Consider the following 25,723-nt stretch of genomic DNA (forward strand, 5'->3'; position numbering starts at 1 on the left):
TAAATAAAAATAAAAGTAATAAAATCAGTAATAAAATCAGAATGATGTACATTGTACATCATTCTGATGTAGCCCATGCTTTAACGAATTTGCGACAATATAAATACCAAATATAATGCTTTTATTCTGGAAAAACATTGACCGGAAATGGAGTCCTTGTTTTTGCTTGTGGACTTTACTTACAAATAAAGCTATTTCGCTAGCAGCGATTGGCCTTGTTGTAGTTCGTGAGCGGCGTTTTCTACGTAGATATCTTTCTCCTGCTGGGACTATGGAGCATAGCGATGCAGGTAAACCTTCACTGTGGATGTGACTGCGATGCTAAACACGTAGCCTCTCCCTTTAGCCAGGTTACACATTGAAGTTAGCCAGTGTAGCTGGTCCTTTGGACTGTCTAGCTTCATGTAGACGTAGTGGCTCCTGCGTTAGTTAGCTGTCGGGTAAGTTAATAAATAAGACATTTTGTATGATATTTACGTAACTTAACAAATAACGTTACCTGGGTATCATTAGTTATGCAACTGTGACGTTAATATACAAAATTAATGACACAAATGTCGCTTCCCGCACAGTTCTGATCAGCTTTTAAAAGTCAAGCTTTCTTCAATGCTAGTCTGCAATACAAAGTTAGAATAATATATTATATATATATATATGTATACAATATATATATATATTAGAATAATATATATATATATATATATATATATATATATATATATATATATATATATATATATATATATATATATATATATATATATATATATATATATATATATATATATATATATATATGTATATATAATATATATATATATATATATATATATATATATATATATATATATATATATATATATATATATATATATATATATATATATATATATATATATATATATATATATATATATATATATATATATATATATATATATATATATATATGTATATATATATATATATATATATATATATATATGTATGTATATATATATATGTATATATATATATATATGTGTATATATATATATATATATATATATATATATATATGTATATATACGTATGTGTGTATATATATATATAAGTATGTATGTATACACACACATATATATATATATATATATATATATATGTGTGTGTGTAAGTGCCCATGTATATCTGCCTTTAAGAAGTTGAACCTTAGTAAAATCCAACAATGTAATAGCAAATAAACTCTAGATACTCCACATCATAAAAAAAGTTCTTTATTTCTTGTGTATCATAAATGGACTACAGCTCGCATTTCGTGTTTAAGCCTGTGTTGTAGACTGACAATAAATCAACCTTGTAACTTAATTGGTGCACATTTTAAAGGCTACATATCAGAAAATGTCCTTTTACTTTTGCTTCCTCAACTGCCAGCTCCTCAGCCGTATAACATGGTTATTGTGTTGATATATTGCATTTTCCCTTTCATCGTGTTTTAGGGCGAGGAGGAGGAGGAGGAGGAGGAGGAGGATGGAAGTCCAAGCCAATCCAGCCACAGAAGAACAAGATGAACATGAATATTCTCAGACAAGAGAAGCTGATCGCTCAGAAGAAGAAGGAGATTGAGGCCAGAATGGCAGAGCAAGCAAAAATGAATGTACAAGCCCCGAGCAAACCCCTGCCTCCAAGGTATCGTTATACTAATGGAACGGTTAATATGGCACAGACACGAAACAATTACACATACCTATATCATTTACAGTACAGTTGAATATCTGAGAAAGATCCTTTCTGTCAATATCGTTTGTGTGAATGGTTTTTTTAATCCAACATCTGCCATTGAACACATTTTATTCATTCTGATCCTAATAGTTCTCCTAGTTTTCAAGGACCTTCCTCAAACAAGTTTGTAAATGATGGGAGCTTCTTACAGCAGTTCATGAGGATGAATAAGGACAAACCCAACAATGGTTCTGGTAAGTACTTTGATCTGCACAGTGAGCAAAAGGTTACAGTGGTGTTTTTGTCTTATTCTTGTCACAAGTAATGTATTACTATGATATTGTATAGTGAAATTCAACAAAGCAAGAGGAACCCTGGAGTAGTAGGCATGCATAACCTAGTAGTTTGGGCTACTATAACTCCTTGGCAGCGCTACAGTTTGTGGGTGGTAGAGGTTTTTAAAAAGTGCATCCTGAACTAAGGAAACTAGTTTAGAATAGAAAGGACCCATGGCTGTTTCCTTACATTACTTGTGTTGGTTACCTGCCAAATTTTCTGGTTGAAGAACAACCCATACCATCTAGAGCAGGAAGAAGAATACCCCTTAAGGCTTATACTATTTTTTAAAAACAATGTGTCCTTTTTCATACTCTTTGTAGGTTCCACCACTGATGCCAAAACTCCCACAGCTTCCATTTCACCACCAGGAGGAAATGCGCTGCAGAAAAAGAGCATCCTTGTTGGCAAGCGGCCTGGCCTTGGAGTCAGCAGCATGCTTAGTCAGTTCAAGAACTACTCACACTCCAAGAAGAATCCTGTTCTCAGCCAGAGGCCCAGTGTGTTTTGTTCTCCGGATGATGAAGATGAGGAAGAAGAGGATGATTATTCAGGATTCTTGGAGATGAAAGGTAATTCAGGGCCTGTGTTTTCCAGTGTATCTCTGGACAACTCCATGGCTTGGACATTTCAGTGCATCCTATGCATACTCCAGTGCGTTGTGATTGGCATTTTGACATAGGTGCCCTTTGAGTAAATGTACTCATAGCCTGCTTAAAGTCTCTCCCCCAGAGGATTCAGACACCAGACTCATTATCGACAAGATGGCCTCTTTTGTGGCGGAGGGAGGAGCTGCGTTGGAAAGAAAAGCCAAGGAGGACTACAAGGACAATCCGGTTTTCTCGTAAGTCTGAATGACTACGTAGCTCATACAGATGTGTTTACTTTTACAGTACTCCAAAACTTATCTAATTTCAAATGTTATCCTTTGCGTTTCAGATTTTTATATGATAAGAGCAGCATGGAGTATCTCTACTTCAAAAACAGAGTTGCCGTTTTGAGAAAGCATTTGCTAAGACCTGAGAATACGTCAGATAATGGTAAGATTATCTCTTCTCACACTCCGTCTTTTGTCTCTGTTTTTCTTTGTTTCAACTTTCTTTTTTAGAAACAATAAAATGTAATTGAAAAGGGGTGGACAATAATGTCAATATAGCATCGTCAGTCTCATTACCAGTTTTCGCAATATAACTTCACAGGGACAGCCATAGACATTATGATGCGTTATATTAGCCTAAACTTAAACTGTAGTCAATGCACTTTGCTTCAAATCTTTCCCTCACAGATACATTAGATTGTTTCGTGCATGGTTACTTTGATAGTTTTCCCTACAACTGACCAGTTAAGATGAACTTCACTATATTATTTATTGCCGACATAACACAGACTGCAGACTTTCACCTGGCAGCATGGGTATAAAATGATTTTAAGTCCAGGTACTAATTTGTTTCACCATCAAAATACCTCTTTTTTTTAGGCTGTCCATATACAGGTCATGGCTTCTTTAACATATTAGTTTTTGGATTTGTCTTTGAAAACTGATAATGGAGTCTTACACTTAAGCCAGTAAATTGTGATAAGCACTATATATATATCCATATTGCACACCTCTATGTTGTGCCTAATTAAATCATATTAAGAATTTGAAGTTGGACTACATCTTCTAGTATTAAAGTGTGCACAACATTGTTCATGCAGATACAAGTTTCACAGTGTAAGAATATTGTATATGGTGGAGCCTCTCTGGGCTTTACATGGTCTTAATTTGTTACAGTAAAAGCCTCACATCCATACAGTTCCCCATTCACCACCCCTGTTCCCCTTGCTCCTCCTCCCTCCTTCCTCTTCTTATCCCCTACTGGCTCTAGACTGGTGGTGTGTGAGGGCCAGTTGAGTACGGTACAGTAGTAGAGTTTGAATTGAGCCCCAGTACTGATAGGCTGCTTAAAGTCTCCCCCCCAGTGGACCCAGAAACCCAGCAGATGGCTGAGAAGTTGGCCAGGTTTGTGGCAGAGAGTGGCCCTGAGGTGGAAGCCATTGCTGCTGAGCGTAACCGAGACAACCCTGCCTTCAGGTCAGTCACTGCATATGTATCACTGTGTTTTTTTTACACCATTAAAGCCTTGTTTTACACAAAATATCTACTGCCCCCCTCCCCCTTAGTTTTTTATATGACCACCAAAGTCCAGCCCACCGTTTCTACAAAGAGAAAGTACAGGAGTATCGGGCCGCAGCCTCCCAGAGCTCCTCACATGCAGCATCAAAATCCTGGACAGACCTTCAGCGACAAGCTGCTCCCCCAATATCAGGAATCTCTCCACAGCCGAACTCCGCTTCTCTACCCCACATTCAAGAGGGTGAAACTCCACCTGTCAAACGGAAGAGAAAGAGTAGATGGGGGTCTGAGGATGACAAGGTCGAGTTGCCGATTCCTCCCATCATTGTTCCTCCGGAGATTAATGTTCCAGACCCCAACACACCCTCTCTCTCTGGTACTTCAACTTTTTTTTTTGCATGCTGTTAATATGTGTGCTCACACGTTTTGTTCTTGTGGGGAATGAAAGTAATTAACATAAAACCCAAACTTGGTGCAGTGTCAATATGTTTTTGGAGCTGATACCATTGTCTATTCTTTTCCAACCCATGCATGCTAGTATAAGCATTTTGTAATCGTCATAGAAGATAATGTTATTATCTGCTATCATTATACGTTTTGATAAAATGGCAAACGGTATTGTTTTTGAAATCACATATTGATTAGCTATTTTGGCCACACTATGGGTGGATCTAATGATTCATTTATGAATATATAAGTTTGTGGCAACGTTTGTTTCAGTCCAGGACCTGAGAGGTCTTGGTTATAAGAAGGGGAAGCCTCTTGGTCTGGTAGGAGTGACAGAACTATCTGAGGATCAGAAGAAACAAATCAAAGAACAACAAGAGGTATGAAAGTGCCAACTCAACATATTAAGTTAGTTAAGTAAGGGAAACATTTTAAAGTAAGCTAAAATTGCACACCTGCACTTTTAACAATATCTAATGTCCACCCACCCCAGTAATAAATTATTTGCTCTTTGTCTGTTTTTTTTTTTTTTTATTTAATCAGTTTTTTTATAATAGTCGAAAGGCACTCTGGTGACTCGGGTTGAAAACACCATAAAATAGGGATTATTAGGTCCTGTAATTTACTTCCAGCATATGTTTTGCTCACTGTCGGTGTAACGTTTTCTCACGCACTCTGTAGATGCAAGAGATGTATGACATGATCATGAAGCACAAGCGTGCGATGGCGGAGATGCAGGTGATGTGGGAGAAGGCCATTCGAGACCACCAACATGAATATGACAGTGATGAAGAAGTGGACCAGCAGGCAGGCACATGGGAGCATCGTCTCCGACATATGGAAATGGAGAAAACCCGCGGTAAGGCTGACCATCAGTATGGAAAATTGGGTCTTGCTTCTGCAACACTAGCAGCTGCCAGTGCTTTATAATCAGTTCTTGTCAGGGTGTGGTGATCAGCTGTTGCTGTAAAAAAATAATCTTGTCTGTACTTTTTCAGAGTGGGCCGAATCTCTGACAGATATGGGTAAAGGGAAACATTTTATTGGTGACTTTCTGCCTCCCGAGGAGCTGGATAAGTTCATGGAGACCTTCAAAGCACTCAAGGTTAGTTTGCCTCTGAATTCACTTGTTCTGCAGCCTAATAGAAACGGATCTATGATTTCCCTTATCCATTAGTTTCAGTTTTAGAGGTTAATGAAGATGACTCCTTTTGAGTCAGAAGGAGGCAACTAATATTAATAATTGTTTTTCAGACATCCGACAGGTCATTAAATGTTGTGAATGTGTCATTTTACAGGATGTGTTGTGTACAGAGAAAATAAACAATGCACCTAGTCTCTGCAGGATCTCTTCAGGCTGCTGTAAAACTTATTTCATGTGTAATTTGTGGGAACTGTTAGCCATTAAATATCTGGTTCTCCACAAGGCCATACACAATTTAGTAGGGCCAGGGTCAGTTTGAAATGTCTGTAAACAGGATTGTAATCATCCATCCATGCTGTTTTCAAGCTGCTTATCCAGGTCAGACGCACTGTGGCAACAGCCAGCATAGCAACCCAGACGTCCCTTTCTCCTGCAAACTCCTTTAGATCCTCATAAGGGATCCCCAGGAGGAGTCTTTTTAACTTGATTTAGCTTGTGGAAACCAAATTTGTTTATCCCATTTTAAAGATTAGAACAGCAGAGTATGCCAATATGCCAATTTTTCACGTTCAAATTCACTGTAGGAGTCATAAAACGTTGGAAAGTCAGCAATCACATTACACCCAAGATATACATTTTAAATGCCACCCAGCATACCATTTGAGGGTAATGGCGCAAATAAAAAAATAAAAGAGAAAAGCCTCTTTAAAAAAGTATTACTAGGGAAGTTTTGCAGGTTGACTTTAGTGATAACCACTGATGCAGAGCAATGTGGAGACTGACTCAGATGACAGTGTTCATTCTTTTTCCAGTTAAACCAACTAAACATTAGAAGATCTTGACTCACCTATGCTAAATTAGATATTAATAATCTCCCTTTATTTTAGAAAGCAAAATGGTATTCCAGACACTTCAGTTTGATATGACATGAATTTACACCTCTAATCTTCTTGACTTGCAGGAGGGCCGGGACCCAGACTACACAGAATACAAAGAGTTTAAGTTGACAGTGGAGAATCTTGGTTTCCGAATGCTTATGAAGATGGGCTGGAAGGAAGGTGAAGGCCTGGGCAGTGACGGACAGGGCATCAAGGCTCCTGTCAACAAGTGAGCATTCATCTTCAGTACATTTGCCTTTCATGGCATATCTTTATCATTTAGAGAATCTTTAATTCAATGCTTCTAAGTGAACAGTTTAATTATTGTTTCCACTATTGTTTTTTGTCAACTGTTTTATTTTTTACATCTGAACAGACCTTATTTTCACAGCCAACATTTTGACTTGTCATGGCAGGAAATGTGCAGATGTTACTAATTATATTAACAACGGAACTGATTTCTTCAAGTGTCCCAGTAAGCCATGACAGTGGGCTGGCATGTGCTTTGGATTCAGCCATTCATTCATTTTATCACAAACACCTGTGTTTTTTTCTACTGTGACATGCTAAAAATATCTTCTGCGAAAAAGTACTATATTTGAATGGTTTTGCTTTCAAGATGCACTGAAATGACCAAACATACATGAAAAGAGATACTTATTTTGAGGGCCTTGCTCTGTCGCACTCTAGGGGAACTACCGCTGTGAACGGAGCAGGGTTTGGAGTTGACCGTCCAGCCGAGCTCTCAAAAAATGATGATGAGTATGATGCTTTTAGAAAGAGGATGATGCTTGCTTACCGCTTCAGGCCCAACCCACTGGTAACTTCTGTTTCATACTGTTTTCTGTTTGTTGTAACAATATTCCGTAAATTGAATTTTCGATAGCATGTAGAAATCCATACCCCTTGTTTTATAAATAAACTTAGCTTTATTTGAATTTATCTAATGTTTCTTTTTTGTTTCCACAGAATAATCCACGGAGACCATATTACTGAAGTAGAGGGCTGTTTTTGTTTATACTTGTTCTTGTTTATCATAACTTAAAGCCTTTTTTCTGCAGCTGTCACATCTCTGCTCGGTTGTGAAATGGACTGGGTTGCAGAAATTTTTAAACGTGTGTGACATGTAGAAATTTGTTAGATTATCCATTACATTTGAGGTTTGATTTGAGTGAAAAAAATCAAAAATGTTTCTTTAAATACTTGATCACCTGTTTTGTACCATTTCAATGTAATACTGTAACAACTTCAAACATATAGGCTCACATTGCCTGACTTCCAGAATGATTTCACTCAGTTCGTGTCACCATTTTGTTCCTATTCAGAGCTTGACTAGACTTTGCATTCTCAACTATACAGTACACTATAATGGTTCTGTCTTAGTGCACAATCTTCTGTATAGTTTTTGCATTGAGTAATACTCTCACTGTGCTATAACTGATTTTCGATTCCTGTCATTATATGCTTCAGTGTTCACAATAAATATGGCCACTTACTGAAATGTTGACTTGTCACAGTTTATTCCCTGTTTATTAGGAAATAAGTAGGAGCTAGTAGTGAATGGGGAACTCTCCTTCAGTGTATGGTGCACCTGTGTGCTAAGTGCGGGAATATATCCAATCATGTTGGTAACTGCCATCAGTATTGTTTTCTGTATGGCTCTGGACAGCATTGACCCATTGAGTAGAGTTGACCAGGCTCAAACAGTCAGTGGTGAGGAGGAGGAGGAGGAGGAGGACGAGGGTGACAGATCAGTGAAATCAGACCTTCAGATTGCCATTCCCAGGGGGTGTTTACACAGGATAAATATAACTCAGAAATCCCAGCTAAGCAGGAGCACTCTGGTGTTGGCCAGAGCATCAATCAGAGGCAGCTTAAGCCATATAAGAAGGTGAACCAAAGCTTTAGTTGGTTAGTGGCATGGTGAAGCTTTTATTTGAATGTAATGCTGCAGCTAGTGATTATCATCCATTATCCATTAATCGTTTGGTTAATAAAATATCAGAAATGTCAAACTGCTTGTTTTGTCTGAAACTCAATCTAAAATATAATCAATTTACTGTCTTATAAGAGAGAAAAAAAGCATAAAATCCTCACATTTGATTTGAGAAACCGGCATTTTCTTCCTGGGAATTACAGATTATGACATTTTTTGCCAATAATTTTTCTGTCAATCAACAAATTGAGTAAGAACTTCAACTCCAGAGCTGATGGACTGAAGTGGAGGTCATAAAGGGAAGGAAAGTTTGAAACCAGCTCAAACAAATGTATTTTCACCTCTTTTTAGTGCTGAATATAATCAAGTGTTGATAACAAAATAAAGCCTTGCAGTAGAACTTGTGTGTCCCTTCCTGTGGATATCCATCCTAAATCCCCCAAAACATAAGATCAGACTACTTAATGGCATGTAAAAGGCTGAATAGCTTGATATGTAGAACATGTGCAGTCAGCAGTGGGTGACATTGTTCTCGTCCCTCGACGTGTGGGAGGGTAAACTTTGATTTGACGCATTAACGTATGGGCTGTCAGAGTCGGGGGGGGGAGGTAAACAAGATGGCGTCAACCTGAGAAGCAAGAGTAAACCGAAGAGTCAGACATTTTGCTGATTAAACTAATAGACCCAAGTGGAACATTTAGCTATACCCAGGACGGAATACAACCTGAGAGAAAACGAGATTCATCTGGATACAGGTGAGACCCGGCGAGGAGTCCACTCGTTAGCTTGTTAGCTAGCTAGCTAGCATGCTACCGATGTAGCTCACACAGCTCCGGTTAGCCTGCGTTAGCTACATGCATCTGACTGTCTTTATAGAGAGAGCCGATGTCCATGTTGCTGTTGGGTGAGCATACTGTACATGCAGTACATCCAGGGGACACTTTTCTTCTCCTATATGTTGCTATCACCGCTCTACCGGCAAAAGGAGGTGAAGTTGGCTAATGCTAGGACAGAGTTGCTAACGCAGCAGCTAGCAGAGCCGTCAGCTGTGTGACGACGTTTCGCTTGTCCATCGATGGTCCTCATCCATTTAGTTAGTGGTCGATGTTTAATAGCAGACTTAAGAGGTCAAACCTGCAGTGGTCGCCACATGTGTGTTAATCAACGATGTGAGTGGACGTGGGTGAGCGATTCATTCATGCAGGCGTGCTATGCTATGCTAGCTCACCAGCTAGCTGATGGTTAGCGTTAACACTAAACAAAAACCTCAACTCCTGTTACAATCAAACTCTCAAACGACTGATCCCAGCAGGGTGATACACGTGTACTCTCATAAATGAACATGTTGTCATGTGGATCGGAAACCCAGTAAGGTTGACCGGACAAGTGTTGATGTCTGGACAGATTGTTTACCAAGGAGGGCTAACTTAGTTCAGAAGCGGGTGTGCTGTGTGTGCATTATTAACCATGTTTAAATGCTCGTTTGCTTTCAGGCACCAGGCAGTAGAAACCGTGGTGGCATGGAGGACACCTGAGGACTGTTGGAAACATTGGATGGCTCAGTCGACCTCCGGGAGTCGGGCTCATACTGCTGCATTCGTTTGGCTGTAGATCTGTGCTTGGATCCAGTCCAGCTGTACACACCTATGTATCCTGAGGAAACCTGTGCTTTAAAGCATGGACCTTTGACAGAAATGCTGTACTGCACGGCCTCGAAGCGGGACTGGTGGCCTCTACCTTAGTCTGCATGGTGTTACATTCATACTTAAGCAGAGAATAATAACATTTTAGAATCACATTTTTTCTAATTTCTGTTCAGCTGCACTTATGCACAGTATAGAGCACTAACTTGGCACTGGACCCAACACGTTCTTCACCTCTGTTCACACCTCCTGAGAGAAAAGAGCCCTAATGTTTACAAATTGGGATTGATCTCCCACCATCCCCTCAACTCTCAGGCCTAATTATTCTCTCTCCCATGTTCAGTATTTTGTAAATCATCTGTAGTCCACCTTGTGGAATTAAAACACTCGGCTCAGTGCTTAAAGGTTACCAGTGGATTACTCTCCAGCAGCAATCATAGCTATTAGCGAACAATTTGCACAGGAGGCTTAAGTTGTGGCCGCCGAACTATTAGTCATGAGTACCGGCGAGCTGCAACACCTTGACTATCTAAATGAAAATGAACTGATGGAGATGGATACTTTCATTCATCGCATTGACTCTACAGAGGTGATCTACCAGCCAAGGAGGAAGAGGGCAAAGCTGATAGGAAAGTACTTGATGGGGGATCTGCTAGGGGAGGGATCTTATGGCAAAGTGAAAGAGATGCTGGACTCAGAGACACTTTGTCGCAGGGCTGTCAAAATACTGAAGAAGAAGAAGCTGAGGAGGATTCCCAATGGAGAAGCCAATGTGAAAAAGTGAGTCTTTTTTGGGTTTGTCAACCTGCTTTCTTTGACTATTTATTGCAGTCTTTGCACTGCACTCTGACAATTCAAGTCATTACACCAGTGTCACTAACTTAGAGGATGGGTCTCTCCTGTTAGGAATAGTGAGTCATTCTGAGATACAGTAGCATTGACTTGACTGGAATTCTTGTTCTTAATATGAGCTAATTGATTTAAATCACCCTACTGAAAGTGTTATGACAACTGTTAACTTGGTTTCTTATTAACCTTCAACCTGCAACTGAAATATTTCCCTTGAAATCTCCACTACCTTAATATTAGTATTAATATCAAGATAATACCTTTTTGAGGATTTACTTCACCTTTCTACAAAAAGCGTTTTCTCATTTAACTAATTAAGCCAAAGTGGATTAATGGATCAGCATTTCACACAATTTTTAAGAATATTGTATACTACATTTCTTCAATAGCCTCTTCTGGTTGAGGGTTTAATGTCTTATGCACTTCTGACAAGCATCAATGTTGAGTTTGGTCAGAAGTTGTGCTCAGATTCTTCTGTTCCACACATCACAAGAGTGATGTGAAGTTGCACCTAGCACACCCTGAATAAACTTCTGCATCGATAAAAACTTAATTTACTGTAGGCCAACAAAAAGTGAATTTAGTTTGTTTTTAAACAGTTAAAAATGGTCTAAATGCCAACATTTCTCAGCTTTCAACACAGATTGCAGCAGATGTAATTCAGTGATGTCTCAAATTCATGATGTTCAATTACGAGATAATTTGTATGCCTGAATTGCCAAGTATGAAACTAATGCAACAACATGCCCAGAGTCTTACACACACAAACTTAGAGCTGTTGTAAGTATTAACGTATACCAGTCATAAGCTGACACAAACCAGAACTGCAAAAATCAGCATTGTTAGTTCAAATGTCCACAGTGAAGGAGGGAATATCTTCATACATTGAGTGTACATGCACCTAAGTAAATGGGTCAACTTTTTGCAACAACCCAGATTTATAAACATTGCATAGGAAAGAAAGTGGTTGCTGTAATCGAGGTGAAGTAATAAGAAAAACTTGGTTAACACAGCTAGACCTTTTACAAAAACAGCCACAGTCTGTGGTGACAGAGCATTCTGCCTTTACCAGATTTCTCTCAATAAGTTGCTTTGTTTGCAAATGAATGTAGTCAGTGCAACTAAATATATTTTATAAATCAATGCAACCCAAGAAACTAAAAGATTACCATGAAAAAAATGTAATTTATTAAACTAATAAAAACAGGTTTGTTTACCAGTGTTTATAAATAAATAAATGTTGAATAGATTTTTTTATTTTAAATGTAACATGTTCTATTTGTACCAGACTCTCTGTCTGTCTCTCTATTATCTCTTAATGCCTCTGTGATTTGGCTGTATCAGAAGTTTTAATTACACAGTAGTTTATTAAATATTACTCCAGCCTTTCGCTGTGGGCCTGTTCTAATTATAGAGGAAGCTTTAGAAAACTGTCAAAATGAGTTCACACAGAGAGAAAGAAGAGCTGCAAGATGGCGTGTTTGTAGGCTGCAATCAAAACGGCAGCAGAAGACTGATGAAAATCCTATGGAGACAGCTCAGTAAGAGTCATTTTGTAGGGAGTTTAGTAGCTTATAGTAGTAACTTTCAGTATCACAAGTATCCAGACTAACTTTACTTAAGTCTATCACAGAATATTGTGTAACCATTCTAAGATAAGCAACCTAATGTTAAGTAATACCATATTTCCCCATCTCAGTCTCCAGTTAGTTGGTACTGATAGCAGCCTGTCAGTAGCTCGACAGCAGCAGCTGCAGTTCTCCATCAGTGTCTACGCTGGATCCTTTCAGCCTTAGTTTTGCCTTGAATTTGCGTGTGCGACGTGCACACATGGAATTGAAGGTAGAGGTTAAAACAGAGGAAATCCCGCATGCAAACCCACTGATGTTTGCATGGAGTGTTAGATAGGGGAGAGCAAAAGCTACACCTAACTTACTTAAAAACAACCATATTTATATTCTGGAGTGGCCAACTCTAAGACCAGGCCTCAGTCAAATCCAGAATATGTGGCAGAATGTAAAATTACTGTTAAGTCAGTCAGTCCCCATGTTACTTCATAGGTTGAGCAGTTTTTTAAAGAAGGATGTTGAAAAACTGTCCTGATCAGATGTGTGAGATTAGTGATTACAAATGTTTTTATAGAAAGTAAACAATTGAATAGGGTAATGCTAGGTATTGTACTGCAGATGGAAACCTACTTACATTTTAAAGAAACAGGTTCCACTTCCACCTTTGTATCAATCTGAAGGTGTCCCAAATATTTCTCATACCATAAATCTTTTGTTTTTGTTTTCAAAGATGTTTTTTTCAATAAACCTGGCCATATTTATATTATTAGGACTAAGCTGCAGTGGTTAACTACATGGTTGTGTCCCTCTTTTAATAAGACCACAGCAGTGTTCCTTGATGCATGACTTTTTCTACATCTGTCCAACTTGGTAGAGGCCTTACGTTTTCCAGCCTTAAGAAGCTGGATCCTCGAGTCTGTAAAGGCCCGTCTGTGCGCGGTGCCGTAGTAGCTCTAAGCCTCCCATTCAGCCTCTGTTTAGCATTCCTGTCTGCAAAACACATCCTGCTTTTACAGGGTTGCCACGGGAATGGGCATGCTCATACCAGCATTGATTGAGTAATGGCACTCCCGTTTCTAGGGCAACACCCCAAAAATGCCATGCCCTTGTTTGGAATGACAGGAATGCAAACACAGACACGTATACCTTAAACTAGACTCAGCACAGTGTAGATGCAGATTTTGATCAGTTGTCAATGTTGCCACTGTGTGCCAGAGTAGCTGTGTGCTGAAATCCTTTCAGCTCTGCAGCCTTCAGGCCTTGAACACACAAGGCTTCCTCATAACACATTGGAGCTCAGAGACTGCGGATGGACTGCAGTAGTCACTGTTCCTTAGTGGCAGCAGTGCCTGTGTTTTATGATCTGTTTTATGGAAACAAGTAGCGATGCCGAAGCAGCTTGGTTGCTACATTTCAGACATGTCATCTGTGCTTGCTGTTCAGCTGAATAGCAGAGATGATGTATTGCTAAAAAGTATGCTATTCATGCCTTACCATATTTTTTTGACAACATTTATTTCAGCTTTTTTGTTCATAGTTCATTTGACAATTCACTGTATAAATACAAGGACTTATAGGAAGCCCCCTGCCCCACCCATGATAACATTTACAGGATATACAACTTAGATTATGCAAGGAAAATAAGTTAAAAAAAATAAATAAATAAACATATGTGTGTGTGCGTATGTATGTACGTGTAAATACCAAAGACTTTACTTAGCCATAATGTTACCAGAGTTTAAAGCATCAACACAGCAAAGGAACGTTTTTAATATCAATATAAACTTGTCAGCTAGCACGTAATAGTATACCTAATCATCTCCAACTTTATAAAATACAATTTATCACCAATCTATTGTGCAAACGTCGGAGGATTACGGTCTTTCCATCTAATCAAATGTTGCTCTCTGGCCACCAGCGTAGCAAAAAACAAGAGATTCAGTTTATTGTTGCGTAAAGTAAAATTTTGTGTTGCCACACTATCAGTGGAAAACGTTCTAGGACAACATTTACCTGACAGAAATGTTACTGGTTACGTTAATAGTTTCACTTTTAATAGTTAATGGTTTCACTATAAATGGTTAATAGTTTTTCTTCAGGAAAAAAATAGGTGTTCGGGCAACTCATCAATGTCATCAATTACAAAAACATGGCGAATTGCAAAACGTGCGTTGCGCAATGAGACTGCAACCAGTCAAATCAACTGCATTTCCCCGGAGAACAATCTGCAGTTAAGGAATCTCACCCACGATGAGTGAGGAAGTATTTAAGACGGAGGTAATGGCTCAAATGCCTTTCCATGCTTTAATCATAGGTCTGCTTTTAGGTGTGCATGAGTCAGCTGTCTTTTTTTACCAGCGCAGTGATGCAGCAGCAACAGCTTTAGTTTCTCTGTGTGCAAGCGAGAGGCTGACGAGGCCCAGAATATCCATTTGTCAGTAGTAAGATTGTGTGAAATGCAGAGGACTGGCTCAGCGCATTAACCACAGGGTGATAAAGGAGAGAAAAGTTTGTTGTTAGATTGTGAAGAAGTAAAAAGAAGAAAAAAAAGATGAATAGATGATGCTTCAGCACTGTTGGGGCTTTATTTCTTTTTTGTACAGGCGCACTCCCTTTATGGCTTTGACTTGTAATTACATGAAACATTTAATCACGTCTTTCCTGGAGGGATGGTTAAATCGATTTACATAACAATCAAGGTTTTTATCTTCTCCAGTTCTAAATATATTCACAACGACGATCAATGTATTCTGTTTCATTTTTTGTGAGTGACTTTGATGTCTTTGACATTGCTAACATTATGTTTTGTCCACACTGCATATACAGTGATGAAGAAATGGTAAAGACAGAACTCTACATGGGGCGACCTCTAGCTTATCCAGTAGAGCGTGCTTCCTCATATTAGATGAATCCGTGGCAGCGGCCCGGGTTTTAATTCTGACCCGTGGTCTTTTGCTCCATGTCATCCCCTCTCTGCCCCATTTCCTGTCATTCTCCAGCTGTTCAAATAAAGGCAAGACAAACCCCCCATTCTTAAAAAAAGAAAAAAAAACTACTGTATGACGCTATGGAAGAGAAGTAAGTTTAGCCAGCACCTATCTTCAGTGACTGCAAACATTTACGATTTTACCATCTCCCAAAAAAGGAGGGATTTGACATGACATATGTCGACGTTCAATTGTTTGACTGAAACATGTACAGAGAATAGCATGTCGTTTTTATTCAATATTCACTGCTGCTAATGAAACACATAACTGGCATTAATTTTCAGTAATATGAACAATGTTCCAGTGAGACACATTTAATCTAAATCTAATCACCAGATTCGCGTCACTAATTGTTTAGCAAAAATGTCCTCCGTGTGGGGATGTGGGAAGATAGTCTGTGGTTTGTGCTTTGCAATCTTCCGATCCAATTCCATTAGCATCCCTTCTCACAGCTCTCTGATGAATGTGGAGTCTCCTGGGTGTATTGCCATGTTGGTGATTTAAACTCCTTGGGTAGCAAAGTGAACTGTCGGGTTATCGGTCTCTATGAGACTGGTGTAATTGACTGCTCCTACGCTCAGACAATATCAAGTCTTACAGTACCATTCCTGCAATTTTTCAATGAATCACCTTCTAGCAGAGTCTTATGTTTGATTTAATGGATATACAAATTGAGTTACTCGTTAATATATAACAAAATGTATTTGAATTTCATATACAGAGACACAAAACAGCAACTGCTGTATTGTGAAATGATTTATGTTGCCATCAATTCTCGTCCCTGCTCGATATATATATATATATATATATATATATATATATATATATACAGCATATAACTGCTGATGCTATACAGTGCCATGAGAGTGCTAGGGATGCACAGGTATCAAATATCAGGCAGATACTGACTCAAATAGCTGAATTAAGTTTAATTCTGTTTAAGAATTAATTTTTTGCTGCATTTAAAAGGTTTACATGTAAAATGATCCCAGTCACTTCCACACAGTGAAGCACACCGCTTATTAGTTAATTACTAAAAAGTCGGACTGGTGCATCCCCAATGAGTGTGGTTGTGCTGATGTTTACGGAACCTGGCTTTTATCCTAATTTCTCAGAAGACAAGGGCCACTATTACATTATAAGACACTACCTGGACATTGCCTAATGGATCTTTTGCATGTTTTTTTGTTCTTTTGCATGTTTACAGGGAGATTCAGCTGCTAAGAAGACTCCAACACAAGAATGTGATTCAGTTGGTGGACGTGCTCTACAATGAAGAGAAGCAGAAAATATATCCTTACATTGTAAATGAGTGCGCATATGAGTTGATATTTGATATTTAATGATTTTAGATGTTAGATTTTAATGTTGCTGTTCCTGATGGTAATTTCTGTGCCTACATTTTTCAGTTTGTTACCTATTGTCTTTATAATGGGCTCAATATATTAAAGGATCTGTTTGTTTGCTTTGGCAAATCCCCTTGACTCCTGACTTACGTATATGGTGATGGAGTATTGCGTTTGTGGGATGCAAGAAATGCTGGACAGCGTCCCAGAAAAACGGTTTCCAGTATTTCAAGCTCACGGGTAAGTGTGTGTTTTTCTCCCCCCCTCCGTTAGTCCCTCTGCTATATTTAGAATAAGCCTCTCTGCAGCCATTGCTCCGGGCCTAAGATTAGATCCAAGACTGCAGGGCCTCTGCTGTTAAAATAACTGAGCATGAATTGAGTGAATGTGTGGTCACTGCTGGAAAGCCACTGACGCTAGAGTACTAAGTGATGAAGGTTCATGTTGCCACAGTGATAAACTGTTTGAAATGCCAATTGTTTTTTTTGTTTTTTTACAACTTGCAGTATGAAACACTTATACTCTTTTAATTATGTCTGTCAACCCCTCTGTTTCCTTTTTTTTCAGGTACTTTTGCCAACTCTTAGATGGCCTTGAATATTTGCACAGCCAGGGAATAGTTCACAAAGACATTAAACCAGGAAATCTGCTGCTGACCACAGACGGAGCGCTTAAAATCTCCGACCTGGGAGTAGCAGAGGTGAGCTTGAGCTGCAGCATTGTGTTGTCTACCATCCAGGGGGAGTGATGGTTTTTTCCACCATAACCACCAGTGGTCCACATTGTTTTCATTTCCACATATTCCAACTAATGATACTGCCAGCTCCTGTATACACAAAAACAAAAGTGCTGTTTATGGTAGGGACGGGGTGATTTGTCAAAAATAATCGTCATCTATTATACGAAAATATCACATGGGCCTGCCTCAGCTCCACCGATGATCCACCTGTTTGCCCATTTTTAGAGTTGGGCTGTGTTGTCACTGCCACGATAGCGGCGCCTGGAGCCGCCGACGTTTAACTTCACAACGGCTCATAAGAAACCTACGAGTGATGTCCATGTTTTATACAATCTATGGACTCAGTCTAGTTTTTATCACAATGTTATCACTACTGGTTCTAATGTAGATAGTATGGCTTAGAGAGGAAATGGCAACAAGTTATTCAGGTATTTCATAATTGATATTTGTGGATATGGATATAGAGAAACACTAACTCAGATTCTCACTCGTCATATTCATTCTCTATTCTTCAGGCCCTTCACCCATTTGCAGAGGATGACACATGTCGCACCAGTCAGGGCTCACCGGCCTTCCAGCCTCCAGAGATTGCAAATGGACTGGACACCTTTTCAGGGTTTAAAGTGGACATTTGGTCTGCTGGAGTAACACTGTAAGTACTCAGAGCCTCAGGTTGCTCAAGTTCTCGAAGAAATCCTTAGATTTCATGGTATTTTAAATGCCCAATCATAGACAGAAGATCTGCTAAACTGTCTTAATAACTGACAAAATTTGATATTGGTTGCTGGTACATTAATGATAGTCATAGGAAAATGTTCTTGCTTGTCCTTTTGATAAGGAAGTTCAAAAGGCAGAGTAGCAGCCCTGACGTTAATAGAGAAAGACACTTAACAGATGTCCTTACTGATTTTCAGTCATCTCACTATTGGCATCCCCAAGTTGTCCACCTCTAAGGTCCTCAAAAATAATATTTCCTCCTTGTCATTCTGTGTAAAGTTTAGAGTGTAGGATTTAGGGATTGAATAGACTGCTACAGAGAGGAGGTGTACATAGGCATGTTATACTATAGAAAAAGCTGTGATTAAAATGTGCATCAATATGGTTCTCTTAGATAATAAAGAACAGTCAAAAATAACACCAGAAAGGTCGAAACTATGACATAATATGTTTATCAATGACCTTTTTTTCCCTACAATATTAAGGCGAGCCGATGATGAGGCGTATCAGACATAATTTACTGTGACGATATCGAACGTGCAATATCGTAGACAACAAAAGATAAGAATAAAAATGTAGTTTAAAAAAAAATAACAATACAAAACTCTTTATTTTCAACACCATCTATCTTCTCTTCTATTAAATTATTGTTTTTTGGCTTGAATAGGTTGAATAAAATGTACAATATAATCTGATGACTAAAAAAAGGACATTTGACAAAGGACGAAGACTAAATTGAAAAATGGCTGACAGAATTAAGAGAGAAAACACTTTATAGGTAATGACTAAAAGTTGATTAAAATGTAATTACTTTTTTAAACATTTTGAGTTGTCTTTGACTCAAACTATGAAGGGTAGAAATGACTATAATGTGACTAAAACTAATAAGCATTTTTGTCTAAGGGGTAATATAGCTGCCAAAAAAGCAAAACACTGGTGACAACTCTTAACAGTATCCCAGTTTATGATACACTTACAGTATTTGCTGACTCCTTCTATCTTTTCAGATACAACATCACAACAAGTCTGTATCCGTTTGAGGGGGACAACATCTATAAGCTATTTGAGAACATTGGAAAAGGAGACTACACTATTCCCGAGGACTGTGGACCCCTCCTGTCGGACCTGCTGCGAGGTGAGTGTGTTAGAGAGCTAATGTTTTTACCATAAGGCCAAATCATACTTTCTCATCAAGCTGTTGCTGTGGTTACATACCTAGGCTGTTGTGGAAGATTCTTAGCTCAGCGAAGGAATTATCCATTGAGTGTAGTTTTTTTTCTTTGTCATTACAGTAGATGATTATGTCATGCACCATCAGGCAATATCATTTATTTATATCAACATAGTGGATGTGCTTTGCTTTGTGTAACATTGCAGTAAAAGACTCTCTTGGAAGTAAAAGCTTCGAAATGGAATTGGTCAGGTTTGGATTGAGAGCAGCAATAAATCACAAAAAAGTCCAGTAGGTGGTGCTGTGACACTGAAAGTCTCTGTGACTTCTCAGCATGCCAGGCTTCCTCCAAACTGTAGAAAACCCTCCAGCTGTTGACGTAGTTTCCATTGATCTGGAGCCAGCAGCGGCATACTAAACACTTCATAGTCAGGCGTTGCTTTTCCCGACTGGAATGCTGCAATGCTTCTGCACCTTGTAAAAAAAACAAAAAACTAATAGTGAAATTTAAAATCCGCTGAATGGATGTAAAATCCAAACAGAATGTTAGGAAGATTATTATTGCACCAAACAATGCAGCTGAATGCCTAGTAATCCATCTTTGATCCATCTTATCTGGTTGTTTTACTGTACTTGGTGTCACATGAAGGAATTTTGAACAATGTCTTAACTGTGATTAGGAAGAAAGAAAAAAAAAAAAAAAAAAAGAGAACCGCCACATTCTGGTGCTGTTATAACTGAGAGAGCCTGCATCCCCCATTTTGTGTGAGCGTGTGACGTCTGTGTGTGATGACGCAGCACCTGGGAGATAGTCGGTCCATAATTACATGGGCTAAAATAAGCCCAGTGCCACAAAAGGTGTCCTTCAGCAGGCGCAGCACTACTATCAGCACTCTGCACGCTGCCCCTCGCTGCCTGCTGGCAGACAATTACATTATTCGGTCTGGATCGGCACTGCATCACTGCTGCCTCACATTCTGCTTTTCCCACAGATTCAGCCCACATTAGGATAATTAAGGGACAAAATCTTCATTAAATTGATACAGCTGTTCTACTACTCATATTGATGTTTCCTCACTGTACCTCATTGACTCCTTAAGCTTTGCAGGATTCCTTGACACACAGTGATGAATTAAATTATTACGCACATTAATTAATGTTCCCTGAATGAGTTTTCCATCTGTCTGCTGTTAGCTCGCTCCTCACTGCTGTGTCCTCCCACAACTTTATGTTCAACACTTAACAGAAACATGATGTGAGTGGAGGAATTTTTCAGGATTGTTGTGATTTAATTGACCTTTTGTAATGTTTGTTTTTTCAGGAATGCTTGAGTATGACCCCGAGAAGAGGTTTTCCATACAGAACATAAGGCAACACAAGTGAGTGATAAAGTATATGGCATTAATAATGTATCCCATGTAAAATGAATGATGTTCTGATTAAGAAATGTGTTTTAGAAAGCCTAGTTGAAGTGAGATTTTTCATTTACATGTCCATTTTCTTCCTGCCTGTCCCTTCTAGCTGGGTGCGTAAGAAACACCCTCCGTCTGAGCCCCCTGTGCCCATCCCTGCCAACGCAGAGAGCAGGGATCCTTGGCGGAGTATGACGGTGGTGCCCTACCTGGAGGATCTCCACGGCTACACAGAGGAGGACGATGACGAGCTCTATGATGGAGAGGATGAGATCATATACACTCAGGACTTCACAGTGCCAGGTAAGTGTGAGCTCAGACTAATATTATTATTTATTCTTTCCTCCAGTACTGCTCATGCTCTTTTGTTTGAGTGGGTGAAGTCATCACTAAATATGTCTTTAAAAGGTCAAACAAAATTCAAGATGATCAGACACTTTTTGTTTTTGTATAAGGCTGCAAATGACATCCCTTATCCCTAAAAAAGCAATGAGGTAAATAAAGGCTTACCAAAAATGTCCCTCATTATGATGCTTGATACTCATCCATGCTAGTTGCAATTGGGTTTTTTTCTGTATTTCTCATGAATGTAGGTAGATAGCCAGCTTCACATATGTAGGAAAATGTCCCCATTCTTAAACCCACCTACTGAGCTCTGATTGGTTGACTGTTTACCTAGTGGAAACGGGTAAACAAGGCTTATATGTGGGCAGAGATTCAGAGTCTTGTCTGGAACAGGCTACATTTTATGTACATTTTGTACAACTTATTTTCATGTGTTAACTGTGTGTTCAAACGTTCTCAGTATTTACTGACTTTGGGGTGAATAGATGACGACGGTACCTTTTTATATATTAGATTTAATTTGTTTCCCTGCTTTTTTTTTTTTTTTTTTTTTTAATCCTCTTCTCCCAGAATTCAGGTCCTTTATCTGTTGCTAGGCAACAGCTGTTAATAATAAATGCAGTAGTCTGTGTCGGGTATCTAGAAGTGGTGCTCCACATAAAAACAAACAGAGCTGCACATTGTGAATGAAGTGATCTAAAAATAGTCCAGTTGAAATGGTTTTGGTGTGGGAGTATGAATGGTTTTTCAGGGTTCACTCCCACAGATGCTCCGCATTGTTTCATAGGATGCTTTGTGTGAGTGAATTAAGAGTCCATGGTAAATTAAACAACGGTCAGACCTAATGTTTCTCTAAAGCAGTAACTACATCTCCCAGCTTTTGTTATTCTCCTCGGTGTTACAGTGTTCACATTGTGGGAAGTTATCCAAGAGTTTTTCCCGGCCCTGGCTACACACACACAATTTTTTTTGCTTGTCAAATTTACTCATGTGCTTCAAGTCTGTTTAAGGTTGTACACACAGGCACAGACAGTAACAGCTGGTCCAAACAGCAAGTTAGCGTCCGATTTACACATCACGTTGCATAAACATTTGGCACTCTCTGTGAACACTGTAAAGAAAAGGTACGAAAAAGAAAGACAATCGGAATCAGCAAAAATCGGAATCTGCAGGTCAGAGATTTTTTTTTTTTTTTTCAGAAACTGCAATCGCTGTATCTACACCAACACACTCACACCTCTGCACTTTAAATTTTAAAAGTCACATTAGGCTAGGGCCCAAAAAAACCAACATGTTACAGCTTTTACAGCAGTTGCTCTGTTGTCATTTCCATCTATACATCATTGCAGATTGCGCACTCATGCTACTACCTCACGCTTGCTCAGTGAAGCAGCGATCGAGTCAGCGGTTGTTTCAAACTGTGATGGATTTGTTTTGACTCTGCGTGTCTTTTAGGACAAGTGGCCGAAGAAGATCAGGATCAGGGGCACGAGGACCACAGTCCAGCTCTAGCCAAGCCAGTTTGTGTGAATGGGACAGAGGGGGGGTCTCTGAACAGCAAGGCCAAAGCGGAACGCCGATCCTCCTCCTCATCCAACCCCTCACGTAAAGGAGTCTCCACAGCCAGCAAGATCCGCAAGCTCTCCACCTGCAAACAGCAATGACCCCCCTCCTCCCTCGGCAACAACCCGCCTGGTGAGTGCGTAGACTCTTAACAAAGGATGTGAATTCTGTTCAGAGGACGCCTTCTATACAGTAGACAGAGGAAACGGATTGAGATAAACACCAACAGATGAAATGATGGGAGGGATGAGATCAGTGGAGGAAGAAGGTGTGGAAGAGGTAATCAGGGTAGAGAGAGAGAGAGTGTTGATATTCAGAGAGCGTTGCTCTGACTCACCACCTCTCCCCAAGAGGTTTCCTATACAGTCATGAAAACTAGATCTGGTCTTGGTGCATCATTTTTCTATTTCTTCGGCAGGATTAATCAAGACCATAACCTTCCAGGGGTTTGTCAGTGTCCCTCATTCAGGCTAAGAAGTGGGACAGATTGATGCAGCAAGCGTACACACCAATGCAATAGGTTGTCCTCCTCTCTTTCCATTTACCACCCACAGCTTCCTCTTTCAATCTCTAGCACATACAAGCCAGTCACCGTGTGAGGCTGTTTGTCATGAGTTCAGTGCAGAGGAGAGGCTGTGTACTAATTTGTTCAGGCGATGACTCATCCTGGATGAGATAAAGTGGGCTGTGGGATGTTTGACTCTCTCTTTCTCACCCTGTGGATGAGTCTTTCCATGTTCACAAAGTATACCTGATACTTTAACTAAGGGGCAGTTGCTTTTGGTTATAAAATGCGATGAGATAAACTTCAAATAAAACCACACCAGACGTCTTGTTATATTCTGTCCTCCGTCTCTGTCTCTCAGGTCGGTCTGTCCCCGTCCTTCTGTGTCCGGAGTCCTCACAGTTGTGAGAGAAACCTGCTGACGTTAATGCCCCCATACCTCCTTGGACCACTGGCCTGCAGAGTCTTTTGAAGATGCGGTATGAGTGACGGGGAGGAGGAGGACAGCATGAAATGTTCTTTTTGCTCTGAGACTGAGGCACTGGCTGTGAAGATGTTTTTTTTGTTTTTTTTTCTCTCCTCCCATATTTTGGCTCCTATCAACTCTTGTCATCCACTTCTGTAATCTAGTCATGTCCCCCTCTCCATCCTGTCATCCTCCTAGGAGGGTCAAGTGTTACACCGGACTTTACAAACACCATCACCCCTGTACCCCACCCATCCCAACACTCTACCCCACCTTCTGTTTCTATTACTACCTTTGTTTTTACAGAACCCTAATGGCAGTTTCTAAGACACATTGTGATGTGTAAAAAAATTAAAGACAAAAAAAGATAACAAAAGTTATGAATAATTCTATATTTAAATCTGTAATGCGAATAATTATAATAGTACTCTACTACCACAAACATAAAAAACTGCATGCTGTACAGAGCTGGAAGAAAGGGAAAGTGCTTGGTTTGTGGACGGACTGAAGCTTCGGATCCACCGCTGACCTGTTGGGGTTTTTTTGATTTACATTTAGGTTCTTTTCTTTTTCTTTTTCCAATGAATATTTTTTAATTATTATTTATAAAAAATATGTCCCAAACAGGCTATTTTGTTGGATGATCCTTTGTCCTGTTTTAATTTTCCTACCTGTCCTTTACAAGGCTATTATTTGATAGGAATACTACTATTGTCATACTCCTGGTGTCTGCAGCTAGTTTGCAGTCAGATCCTAGAAATCAAGACGTGGCCGCGCGGCTGCAGGCGGTGTGCCGTCACAATCACGCAGTCGCCTGTTTTTCTGCGATGCTGCTCTTTGTTGCGCCGATCACATCAGCGGGAGCCCTGCCCCCCTCGCACGCAGCCAGGCCTATCGTCAGCCCCTCGCTGGGAATAGATCAGAGAGCAGGTGAGTCACTACTCTGAGGGAGGGAGGGAGCAGCGCTACCCACGTCAGCAAGGTCGACAGAGAGATTCTCTGTTAAACGAGACACACGAGGAAGGATGAAGAGATGTCTCGCGTTTACAGGCTGAATAATATTTCAGGGGTGTGATTAGTGTGTGAGGACGCCTTCCGTTTCACACAGTACATCATCTTAAATGAATTATGTTACAGCAGCATAAAATCACGGGTTGTGGAGTCTCTTTTTTTTTTTTTTTTCTTCATGTTTTTATTCACAAAAATGTTCGGTCCAAAATGAATGTGCCTCAGTTGGTCCCTCAAGGTCTAGCTTTTGTCAAGGCTGCGAGACATTTAAATGTTCTGCACTACTTATTTACAATAAAACGGATGGTCCACCATGAAGGAGGACAAAGACATGAGTTTCATAACACACATACATGTACTCTAGCTCCAACCGGAATCTGTGCGAAAGGAAAACGGACAAGCTGTAACTGCCATCGCAGTTTTCCAGGTGACGTCACACATTAAAACATGCAGCAATGTTCTCATGTTGAAGAAATACAATTTGATATGAATGCATAACAAATAATTTTATGTCCATACTAGCACAGAGAGTGGAAAGAAAGCTGTTCAGCCTGTGATTTTTACTTGTAAACACAGGATATCTGCAAAGTATTACTTTAAGGATTGGGCTGCCAATATTTTATCTTCTTCTCTATGCCAACAAATAAACAAAACCAACAAGGTGTTAGTTTGTCTCTAAATAGACAACACTTTTATATTTATTCCTTCTTGTTTTTATGATAAATAATCTACCAAAACCGCTTAGCACTGCAGTTTTTAGAAATCATTACTCTAATGGGAGTAAATAGTTCACTTTTGGGAACTGTTATCAGCTGTGGATTAACACAAATTTTGCTCTGGTGCATATTT

General features: G+C 39.5%; 2 protein-coding genes across 2 annotated transcripts; both read left to right on the forward strand.

The window, feature by feature from the left end:
* Nucleotides 1-159: 159 nt before the first annotated feature.
* Nucleotides 160-8,186, forward strand: sugp1 (SURP and G patch domain containing 1). The gene is made up of 14 exons (XM_054626365.1): nucleotides 160-290; nucleotides 1,476-1,665; nucleotides 1,849-1,952; nucleotides 2,358-2,606; nucleotides 2,755-2,878; nucleotides 2,974-3,074; nucleotides 3,985-4,108; nucleotides 4,198-4,526; nucleotides 4,871-4,977; nucleotides 5,279-5,456; nucleotides 5,596-5,702; nucleotides 6,703-6,848; nucleotides 7,310-7,439; nucleotides 7,589-8,186. The coding sequence occupies exons 1-14, from the start codon at nucleotides 272-274 to the stop codon at nucleotides 7,613-7,615; spliced, it is 1,935 nt and encodes a 644-aa protein (XP_054482340.1). The 5' UTR covers nucleotides 160-271; the 3' UTR covers nucleotides 7,616-8,186.
* Nucleotides 8,187-9,065: 879 nt separating this feature from the next.
* stk11 (serine/threonine kinase 11) lies at nucleotides 9,066-25,617 on the forward strand. Its single transcript, XM_054626620.1, has 11 exons — nucleotides 9,066-9,310; nucleotides 10,049-10,978; nucleotides 16,810-16,893; nucleotides 17,099-17,188; nucleotides 17,516-17,648; nucleotides 18,203-18,339; nucleotides 19,412-19,539; nucleotides 20,897-20,954; nucleotides 21,097-21,290; nucleotides 22,788-23,027; nucleotides 23,762-25,617. The coding sequence occupies exons 2-10, from the start codon at nucleotides 10,695-10,697 to the stop codon at nucleotides 22,994-22,996; spliced, it is 1,317 nt and encodes a 438-aa protein (XP_054482595.1). The 5' UTR covers nucleotides 9,066-9,310; nucleotides 10,049-10,694; the 3' UTR covers nucleotides 22,997-23,027; nucleotides 23,762-25,617.
* Nucleotides 25,618-25,723: the final 106 nt, after the last annotated feature.

This window comes from Anoplopoma fimbria, chromosome 3, assembly GCF_027596085.1.
Source record: "Anoplopoma fimbria isolate UVic2021 breed Golden Eagle Sablefish chromosome 3, Afim_UVic_2022, whole genome shotgun sequence".
NCBI lineage: Eukaryota > Metazoa > Chordata > Actinopteri > Perciformes > Anoplopomatidae > Anoplopoma > Anoplopoma fimbria.

Coding starts and splice junctions, on each gene's coding strand:
- sugp1 (XM_054626365.1), top strand. Junction 3,075..3,984: donor TGAGAATACGTCAGATAATG/GTAAGATTATCT, acceptor GGCTGCTTAAAG/TCTCCCCCCCAGTGGACCCA. Junction 4,109..4,197: donor CGAGACAACCCTGCCTTCAG/GTCAGTCACTGC, acceptor CCTCCCCCTTAG/TTTTTTATATGACCACCAAA.
- stk11 (XM_054626620.1), top strand. CDS start 10,695: ATGAGTACCGGCGAGCTGCAACACCTTGACTATCTAAATGAAAATGAA. Junction 18,340..19,411: donor TGGTCTGCTGGAGTAACACT/GTAAGTACTCAG, acceptor CTATCTTTTCAG/ATACAACATCACAACAAGTC. Junction 21,291..22,787: donor TCAGGACTTCACAGTGCCAG/GTAAGTGTGAGC, acceptor CGTGTCTTTTAG/GACAAGTGGCCGAAGAAGAT.